General features: G+C 33.5%; 1 protein-coding gene across 2 annotated transcripts; it reads left to right on the forward strand.

The window, feature by feature from the left end:
- The first annotated feature begins 724 nt into the window (after positions 1 to 724).
- On the forward strand, positions 725 to 7100 carry LOC131032151 (uncharacterized). 2 transcript variants are annotated; one of them, XM_057963083.2, is made up of 11 exons: positions 725 to 985; positions 1156 to 1256; positions 1331 to 1434; positions 4410 to 4540; positions 5526 to 5665; positions 5809 to 5885; positions 5972 to 6055; positions 6270 to 6328; positions 6410 to 6516; positions 6605 to 6690; positions 6775 to 7100. In XM_057963083.2, exons 1-10 carry the CDS (start codon positions 907 to 909, stop codon positions 6659 to 6661), a joined length of 939 nt encoding a protein of 312 aa, XP_057819066.2. In that variant the 5' UTR covers positions 725 to 906; the 3' UTR covers positions 6662 to 6690; positions 6775 to 7100. The 2 variants fall into 2 exon arrangements, with proteins under 2 accessions (XP_057819066.2, XP_057819065.2); XM_057963082.2 differs by having other exon boundaries at positions 726 to 985; positions 6605 to 7100.
- The last annotated feature ends 3758 nt before the right edge of the window (positions 7101 to 10858 follow it).

Here is a 10858-nt window from a genome sequence, read left to right on the forward strand (position 1 = left end):
GGCTATTCACACCTATACAAGAGTTTTATATTTGGGTATTAAAATCTGATAATGGTGATCTTCTAGATATTCTATTATGGGGGAGCACAAAAGCAAGAGACGAGGAGTGTATTATGCATCTGTTGATAGTAGTGTTCCTGATTATGGATTACCGGATGAAGTAGTTAGAGAATATGTTTTTAACTCTGATCTGACTTGAAGAAGATTAATTTGCACTGTTCATAAACAGAGTTTGGCGATATTAAAATCTTCTCAAGAGCTGGTTGTAGTATGAGTCTTGGAATGGAGATGCAGGGAATGTTACAAGCTGTGCCGGTTGGACTTCACGGGGGAGATTGTTGGGTATATGAAGCCCAACAGTCACTTGGTTGTTTGTCTTCCCCAAAAGACTCTTCATTTCATATTTGATATGTTTATATAAATGGTTGTGTGCAGCCCATACATGATGTATACTATGTAATTGGATATTGGTTAATAAGAATTCTCCCTGCATTTCTGGTGGACGTAGCCACTTAGTGGTGAACCACGTTAATCTTCTATCTCATGTCTTTTCTTATTGTCTATTTTCTTTTCTGCTATTTTGTGTTTATCTTATGTTCTTCTCTGCTTATTTTAAACTAACATTATGTACATCAATTTTTGAACAAATAAATATTAATTATAAAACAAATATATTATAAACATTAATAAATCTGAATTTATCTACATTTTAAAAATAATTTGAATAAACCCGGCCAACTCCTATGCTCACTAAAGGACTCTACTCCACTATAATCTCTTCCTCCCCTCGTATGTCGATGCATGTGAGGCGTATAAAATATGTGATATGGACAACTTCCAGTATATTCGCCAGCCTGAATAACTGAGTAAATGGCTTAGAGGACAAACGTTACACAGAGAGAAGGGATGGAGCAAATAATCGGTCCTCTTCTAAACTTTATACGCATACCGCCAATGCACCGCACGAGCCGTGCGCATGCCCGAGGTGCAATACAAATCACAGATTTTCTCACTGTAATCTTCATTGGGGTTACATTTTCTAAATTGAACTGCTTTTTCTGTGTTTTGTTCATCCAATTCCTCTAAAATTTCTTCCAAATTTTTTTGAACACCATAACTATTACACCAAAATTAGAAAAATGTATTCTGTTGCAGGGGTAATTGGACAATTGCTGTCTAAATTGGAAGGTTATTCGGCTGATTTTGACAGAGATCCGAAGCTGGAAACCGCAGCCGCTGAAACTCTGGTCAAGTGTGTAAGTATTTTTTAAATTTATTAGATTAGTCTATATTTATTTAAATTATTAACGAAAATGAACTTGCTGTTCAGCTTTACCATGAAAGATTTATGCTATTAGAGGTGGAAGCCAGGGAGTATATAAAGATCCTTCGCCTTCTATGGGAATTTGAAGATCAGGGTTACATTGTTCCCAGGTGAGTATTTTTCTGTATTTTTTGAAGGGATTCATGCTGCCAATTAAAATAGCATAAATAATTGTTCAGAATATATCAAAATGTTGTTTATTGTAGCCGCTTTGGGAATAAAGTTAATTTTGAGCGGAAATGTAGAAGAGACTTCAAGCCAATTATGTTATATTCTGTTCATTCTTGATCATAGTTGAACATAACTTTGAATATCTTTAACAAGTTTAGGTTTACCCGTGAGCTTTATATTCACGTATTATAAGTAAAGAAATTGCCAGTTCCCGCTCATTTTATCCGAGATTAAGTTTTCCGTGAATGAAATCTTTGTCAAAGCTTTGTTCCTATTTATTTTCGTAACTCTTAATATGAGTTACCAGTTTCTCTTTAGCGAAAACAATTGAAGTTGACTGAATGTGCCTTTTTTAAAGCACCTCTTAGAGCCTTGTTGAGAAATGTATGAAACAAAAATTTAATTTTTTGTGGCCGAAGTATTTAAATGTGTTACTTTTTTGCCCTTTATTGTGAAGGCGCTCTGATTTGTTTGAAGCACAGTCTGGAAATGTAGGGTTACTAGGAAGTATTTGAGTAAATGAATAAGGAATAGGCTATATAATATATAAAAATTAAATATAATCATCAGCAGTCTGGCAGAAGATGGGGTGACAGTAGACTGGAGTTTCCTGGTGACTATGCTTTTAAGTGCTAAAGGAGAAATAAAGGAAGAGGATCTTCGTTAAGTCTGAAGTATTTTGACTTTCTAAACTGTCTCTCAAGAGGAGGGAGTAAAATAGAGGGATCTATCTCTTTATGAGCTTGCCTACCTTAATGTCCATAAACAATGGCCCTGAATCCTTGTAATCCTAATCGTTGCTATTCTTAAAATCTGCAGAAACTATACATAAATAGGGATTTATCAGTGACAGGACATTATTTAACCAAAAATTCAACTACTGGAAGAGTATAATGGTTTAAACTTCAAGAGTTCGTTTATTCTAGCACTTGCTTAGAAATCAGACATAAAAGAAGAATTAATTTTGACTTCCATAAATGACCGAAATAAATTAGTGGTATTGTTCAACCCACCTCGAATGAGCTATAGAAAGCTTCATCCAAAAAATATGGTAGATGAAGGAAAAATACTAACTGAAAGAATTTAACTGACTGTTGACCATCCTGCGGTAGCATCATCAATTTAAAGAATATTCCCAGTAGATAATCTAAGAATTATAAACTAGGTCAGGCGACACGATTGTGTTATTCTTCAGGGTTGGATGTTGCTATTTACAGTCGTAACACTCAAAGCTGTCAAGGATCTGATAAAGTTTCTGATATTGGTGTACCTGGTCTGGTGAGAAATATATATCTTGTGTGCAGGAAGTTACCACTCTATGCCAAAAATTGGATCTAAAAATGTTTTATAAGCATGTCACATTGAGAAAAGCAATCTGTCTTCTGACTTTCCTGGTAGTATCTCCACTATCTACACAAAACTTCAATTGATGTTTTATACCATAAAGTGGTAGAAACAACGAAGAAATCAACCAAATAGGCATAGACAGTCCTCGAAGAGTAAAGCATCTAAAAGTTGACATGTCCTTGAGTAGGGCCAAAGACCACTGGTCAAGATGATAAAAATATGCAACGATATAGGTTGTTAAAGTATATTTGACAATTGGAAAACTAAATCTGATGAATTGCCATTTTTAAGTCTTGGTGGAAGTGAGGCAGATTTGCCTAGTTTATACCTGATGTAATTTCTCCTATTACTTAGATGGGCTTTTGCATAGCATTTCTCTAAAGCTGCACGTTAACCTCATTCAACATGTAAAGTTGATTAGCTCTGGGTGTTTGGAAGTGGCTTTATACTTATAGATAAGCTAAGGATGTGGATAAGTCCTGCAGTTGCTGGAGCTATGGGAAAGGTATCCCAAGCACACCTCTCATCAGATAAACTCTTGCCAGTGGCAGATTAGTTAATTGGAATGTGAAGGTAAAGGAAATTATTTCAGTCCTGGCTTAACCTACAACCATATAAACTATAATTTCTAAGCCCTGCAAATAATTTTCAATTCGCATATATAAACAATAGATAGAATATTTAAATTGAAAAAGAAATTATCTTATGATCATTGACTTTAGATTTAGCTATGAACATTGAAAATACAAAATGCAAATGCCAAAAACAAAGGATGAAGTCTTACCTTGAAGGCTTGATGGATGCGTTGCTTGGTGATCAATGAAGACTTCCTCTTTCTCGTGATTTTGCTCACTATCGCTTTCTCAACTCAATTCAATGACAAACTGTAAAGTGGTCATAGTGATTTGGGTGGCCATGTGTATTTATGATATTTTCCTAGTGTTTAGGGTGTGGGTGGAGCCCAATAATTTTGTAGGATTAGGGGTTATCGGATCGTATTTTAAAAAATGTCTTTTAAAAATATCACTTTTTAACATCTCAAGCCATGTAAATGTCCTGAAATCTTAGGGATGATCGAGAGGCTTCACAAAGTCCCCACACCTTTCTCGGGGTTCCCCGCCCCGCCCCGCCCCGCCGCGCCCCGCCCCGCCCCGCCATACCATTGGGGGATGCCTTAGAAATGTTCCCTTTGATGGCTCCTCCCTATTGGTGGTAGTAGCGAGATGGAAAGGAGTGTTTCCATGGCATCTTAGTGTCTTAAGGATGTTCCTGTCCTAGAAATGATAGGATTAAGGGGGTGATACACATCCCTGTCGAACATTGCTAATTTTTTAAATTCTGGATTCTTTTGTAAATTTAAGGAAACTCTTAGAGTGAATATGTGGATTAATATTTATTTTTGCGGTTTATTTGGTCTTGTGTGAAGTTAACTAAACTTAGTTCATTCAAACCAGCTTCTTTTAGTCAAATACGTTGATTAATTAAGTTCTTGGATTTGTAAGATTCAGTTTGGATCCAATAAAATGACAGCTAAAGCAGTATCTACATTTTTAATGTTATGTATCAGTTCACTCATCAATGACCTGGCAATCCAGACGCTACTTGAAACATGCCAAGATATTAAGTGCAAAAGCATTGTAACATCTTCTCTACAGCACATGTTCATCACAGCTACGTACCAAAACAAACGAGTTCTTGGTAAGATGGTACAATTCTCCTTTATAGAGCGAATTCATTTTGTTCATTCATGTGTTCCAGTACCATGTTTTTTACTTTCACTGAATAATTGAATTGATTCGTTTTGATATTTGTGTGGGGATACAGCTTTATGGTAATCCTTACATCTGTTCTACTTCTCCACGATCTCCCTGTCTAAACATTGACATTTTGCACATCACAAGTTTCAAGGAGAAGGTTATGTTTACTCCAAATCTTTATGTTTTGTTGCCATCAAACAATGTATGTCTTTCACTTTTTCCCTTTCAAATACATAGAATAGATGAGAATAGTTTAATTTATGTCTAGAGGAAACCCATAGAAGCTATGCTGTGGAGAGTAGATTCTCCACAATATGTTGTGCAGTTTATCTGCAATTTACATAATAATCTGTATCTTCTTACCTTCACATTAAATCAACCTATTGGTAATATATCAAAACTCATTTCCTCAACTTTGATATATCTAGCCACTTGTTTAGTGAGTAGCCTAAAAGGGATTCATATATTTTAAAGATTTTGTAGCTCTATTTTATGCCTTCGTCTTAGTGCCTTAAGCTAATAGATGGATGTATAGAATAATGCAACATTATATGTATTTACCGACTTATCCTTGTTTGCATAGAAAGTATAAAAGCTCTTATAGATTTTTGGTTTTCCCTCTCCTTGGGTCAGTTTCAAGACGACGAGACCTTAATCAAAATTCTAGATTTCCACAATTAATTCAAACATAGATCCATTAGTACCTTCATATGTTTCCAAATCCTTTCTTACCATATAGAATTGACTTTCTTTACAGATCCATTATTTCAACTTGTTTACTTCTTGAGCAAATATATACATATTTTTACAATATTTCCAATTTTCTCTCTTCTATATATTTTTATTTTATTTTGCATTCGATGTTTGTTATCTGCACTAGGATTTTGTCTTCTTAAATCGATTTGTTTGGTGCTTTGTTATTGCAGTAGATGCAGTGCTACTTTCTGCACTAGGGCACAATGCCAGGAATATAGGCGTGTTTGATTTATGGGAAAATGCCATTATAGCAAGTATTGGGAAGTCATCAATGAGGATGGCAATTGTTGAATCATCTTTACTGGAAAAGGTACTTTTGTATGGCATGTTTTGATTTTGTCACTGTAGAATAGTTGGTCCAATTTATGACTTTTATATAAGAACTATCTTTTCCTAGTACTGAACTGCAATCTTGTAAATTCTGCATTAATGATATAAAATGCACAATGGCAGTGCACCAATGATCATCTTATAGGAAGCAGTGCAAAGCAATCTCTTCTTCAGTGCATAGCATCTACAATGCCTTTTTTGTATCCTTTATTCTCAAGTTAATAATCTAAAGCAGTACCGTAGAGGGTTTAAAATTTGAGGACACTAATTCCATAACAAGCATGAGATTATTTGATTGGAACAAAATTCGAGCAGTAGTAATTCAGAGGATGCATGTATCTGAGGAAAAGACTGCAATTGCCTATGCCAGGTGATAAGACCTCATTTTATGTCACCATACCTACATGGTTAAGGAATTTATTGTTTGCATAATATAACTGGTGGCATAGTGCACCATAATTAAATTTTCAGTTGAGATTTTGACGTATATTTAGGGAAGTGATCTTATCATTTCCATTGTCCTATAAATTTTTTATTGTACGGTAATTCGATTGATATCTTTTTGCACATCTTTGTCATGACAGGTTCCTTCATGCTCTTGCCAAGTTAGAGGACTCTGATCCAATTCACTACATAAACGAATGTGAGTTGACTATTTGGAATCTTATTAGTTCAAAACAAAATCTGTGAATTATATACTGAATGTTCAACCAATATGTGGCAGTTATAGTATTTCTGAAAACCGCCAAAAGTGCTGAAATGGATCTACAATGTTCGATCTACAAAGCTATTGATGACCTTAAGAAAAAGATGAGAACAAATGTTTATCAGGTAAACTTTTTCCCGTGCTATTAAGCATTTCGTGGATTCTTAATGGTTTAACATTATTGTTTTCTTTTTCCTTATAAATGTCATGCAGGAACCCTTCTTCAAAATCTTCTCAGAGCAATGGGGGACAAATGAACAACAAATTTAAAACAAATAATTAAGTTGAAATAATTGAAGGTGAAGACATACCATTCATGTCATTTCTTATAAAATGGTTTATTTGATCTTTCCAAACACCCACATACTAAATTTTTTTCACAGCTTCCATATGCCTAATGCTTAGCCTTCTCAAAACGTGTGTGTCGTGGTCTCTTGCCTTTCTAATTTGTAGGCAACCATATGCCACATAAACACATGAAGCTGTTTGAACTGATGTGTCAATTTCTTTTCTCTTGTCCTGCTCTCCTTATGATGGATCATGTAATTTGATCCAAAACATTAAGGAAATAAACTTACAGAGCTCATACTAAATATGCACATCAAGTCATATAGTCCTTATATTTGTATAGTATTGGAAGCAGAGTCTCCAAATATTTAGTCTCAGGGAATCTCAAAAAGATTAAAAGATCATCCTCAGCTTTTGTTGATTTTGCACATCCTTGGACACTTCTGTTTTGTATTCTCAAATCACGGAAGGGTTGGAGCAAAATCATGATACAATCAACAAATAAACTACTTTATTCTTTGTTCAACTTTTAATGTCATGGACCATTCATTAAGAGTTTAATTGTTTGTATGTGGCTTATCTCAGTGGAGACTATACTTAGAGATTGGAGCTTTAATTCCTAGTAATTGAATATATGTATAGTTCTGATTTGTATTCTTGGTTAAAATATATTTATTTGTGGATCTATAGGCTGCATACATTCGATAAGAAAAATTTGGGGTGTTACCAGTTGTAGAATACAAACATACTTTCATGGACACATACTCTTATAATGATATCATCTAATAAACCATTTTAGTCTACATACTCTAAATATTAATACAATTTACTAATAAACTAGACTTTTAGCCTTTCTTCATGTACCATTCATTAAGAGTTTAATTGTTTGTATGTGGTTTATCTCAGTCGAGACTATACTTAAGTTTTGTAGTTTGGAGCTTCAATCCATACCGATTGAATTTATAATTTTTTGGATTTGTAGTCTAAGCTGCATTTGATTAAAATATATTTGTTTTTGTATGTATAGGATGTGCTACATTTGATAAGAAAAATTTGTGGTGTTATCTGCATTTTATATATACAATACAAACACAAATAAATGAGAGATCTAAAAATTGGCTCTGTTTATCATAGAGTAAAATATTTCAAATTTTCTTGGTTAGAATTGTTAGACTATTTTACAAGTCATGGTAGTTGTCAATAGAAATTCATAATTTCATATTATTTTCTTAAAAATTGTTGGTAAGAATCTTGGTTAGAATTGTTAGACTATTTTACAAGTCATGGTAGTTGTCAATAGAAATTCATAATTTCATATTATTTTCTTAAAAATTGTTGGTAAGAATATTGGACTTGAAGAGTTCAACTGGTCCTTGGTAATGGTTCTTAAAAATTGTTGATAAGAATCTTGGTTAGAACTGTTAGACTATTTTACAAGTCATGGTAGTTGTCAATAGAAATTCATAATTTCATATTATTTTCTTAAAAATTGTTGGTAAGAATATTGGACTTGGAGAGTTCAACTGGTTCTTGGTAATGGTAAAAACATTTTTAAGTTATATTAATGATAGTATATGATGTTTGTATTTATATAAGCTATTTAGGACTGGAATTCTCATTTTAGAGGAATTTTGTCATGAATTAGTTAATCATTAATTTATGTATAACTACTATAAAATCTTAATATAGCAATCTTATCAATGACATTTGTTAATAATTTTAAAATAAAAATTAAATTCTCAAATTCAAGATTTAATTGATTAACAAGTTACAAATAATTATAGACTTTTTTTTTTACAAAATTCATTATAATGAGTTTAGACTTAGAGATTTCATTTGGGTTCCTAACAATGTGTAATAGTTGAAAAAATTAGGGTTTCCACCATGAGAGAAGTGAAAACCGCTAATTTGCCATTCCATTCAAAAGAGGGGTGTAACGTCCTAAAATTGCACCCCTCACAATTTTCGATTGCATTTGGGTCTTCGCCTTAGTGTTTGCGCCCCTCAACCTGATCAGAGACTTGAATATGCTCATGCACATCAAAAATACCTTGCAATTCAATAATGCACTTAGGGGCCACCTTGATCTTGCCCCAAAATAGGGCAAGACCAGGGTGTGGTGCCCAGGGACCCCTTAATTGGGGCCTATCTTGATCCTCTCCCTTGAATCTAACTCAAATTTGAAGCGAGAAAATCCCCCCTATGTCAGCTCAAGTCGAAAAATCAGTCTATTAATTCCACTGGCAAGTATATAAGAAGGATTTCCCCTCTCATTTGAACGTAACACGTAACACACAAGATCATGAAATTACATCAAACATTCAAAAGCAATTGAGCATTTTCAGTCTTCCTTCAAGCTTTGGAGCAACAAAAAAGTCAAGATTTCAAGTATTAAAGAGGAGATCATCATCCTACTTCATGAAATCATAATTCCGTGTGGAGGCAAGTAAAACTTCACAAGGAAGTATAAGCATTTCATTTTAAAGAAATTCAACATCCCCTCAAAGAGGAGGATTTCTACTTTCAGTTATTTCATTACATTATTTCAACCACTTGGTTAATTCCAAAACCGAGGTTTGACTAGAACATAAACCCCTATTCTCAACACATTCCTCTTTCTTTCAGTGTGCAGGAAACAGGTGTGCAGTTGTACTTCTGGAATTAAGCTTTATTCGCAGAGACGAAAAAACTCTTTTCGACGCGCGAAAAATTCGGAGGACCAAGTGGAGGGCATTCCTATCCGGACACACGGTCCCTGCAACTTTTGCCCGATTGCACATAGCAGCTTTGAATCATCTCTCAAACTTCTCAGATACAGGTGCACGACTGAATCCCAAATCTGTAGCTTGTTGTTTTCGCATAATTTGTCTTCATGTATAACACTTTGCCTTAATTCAATTAATCAACTTACAAAAGAGGGTCAAACACATCCCAATTTCAACCAATCTACTTAGTATTCAATCCTCGCATCCTTTAGGATTGGATCTAGTAGATTCAACCCCTCTTTTGAATGTAAAGTTTTTTCCCAAGTGAAAATTGGGCTTAGTGAAATTCTCACTTCCAAGTGGAGAATTGGCTAAGCCCCCAATTTTCCACTTTACATTTTGGTGAACCCGACTCCTTACACCCTTAATTCTGATTTTTGTTTTCAGATCTGAGCCTATGCAATTTAAAATTCAAATTTTCATTTACAAGTTTAATTTCCTTGCAATTTTTAAAAATTTAGAGGTTGAATTCACAAAAACCCTAATTTTTGGATTCGAAATTGAACTTGTCATTTGTCTAAATTGGATTGATTGTTTTAGATCTGAGAGCTCTTTAATTTTGCAATTCAAAGTTTTCATTTACACTTTCAATTTTCAAAAAAATTAAAAATTAAGTGGTTAAATCACAAAACCCTAATTTTTAATTTTAAAATTGACCTTGTGGATTGTGTAGATCTTGAATTAATTTTCAGATTTGGGTATTTGCTTCAATTTCAAAATTCATTTTCCCTCCTTGCAACATTCAAATTTTCAAATTTAAATTTTCAAAATTAAGCGGTTTATGCAACAAACCCTAATTTTTAAAATTAAGTTAATTTTGTGCAAATTCAACTTTTCCTTTAAGAATTTAATTGACTCAGTTAAATCTAAAGTCTCTTGTTGTCCCTCTAAACATCATAAAATTCGGCCCTTAAGTGTGCCCTTTTTGTTCTTCTTTCAATTAATCATTTTATCAAACATCCTAAGTGTCTTATTTCGACCTTCAAGGCTTATTTTTGCATATCTAGACATCTTCAATTCTCATATCCTTCTGGAATTTGCATTAAAATCACAATATCTTGCTTCCCCGAAAATTTGGTAAAAAGTTGGTCAGACCGTCCCAGCTTTTTCTGCTCAAATTTCGGGAGCCCATTTTGATTGTATTTTACTACACAATTCCAGAGATTTATGAAATTTTATTGATTTTAGGTCACCCTAAGGTCGAAAACAAATATGAATTTCAACATTTTCATCTTCAATTTAAACTTTAAAATTAACTGGACACTACACATACCCTAATTTTTAAAATTAAATTGATTTCTTCAATATTTCAACATTTTAAAATCTCAAAATTTTAATTAAGAGATTAGATTTAGACAACCCTAATTTTTATTTTTATTTTCCCTCCTTTCAAAATTTTAAAATTAAGAGGTCA

This window comes from Cryptomeria japonica, chromosome 4 (assembly GCF_030272615.1).
Source record: "Cryptomeria japonica chromosome 4, Sugi_1.0, whole genome shotgun sequence".
Taxonomy (NCBI): domain Eukaryota; kingdom Viridiplantae; phylum Streptophyta; class Pinopsida; order Cupressales; family Cupressaceae; genus Cryptomeria; species Cryptomeria japonica.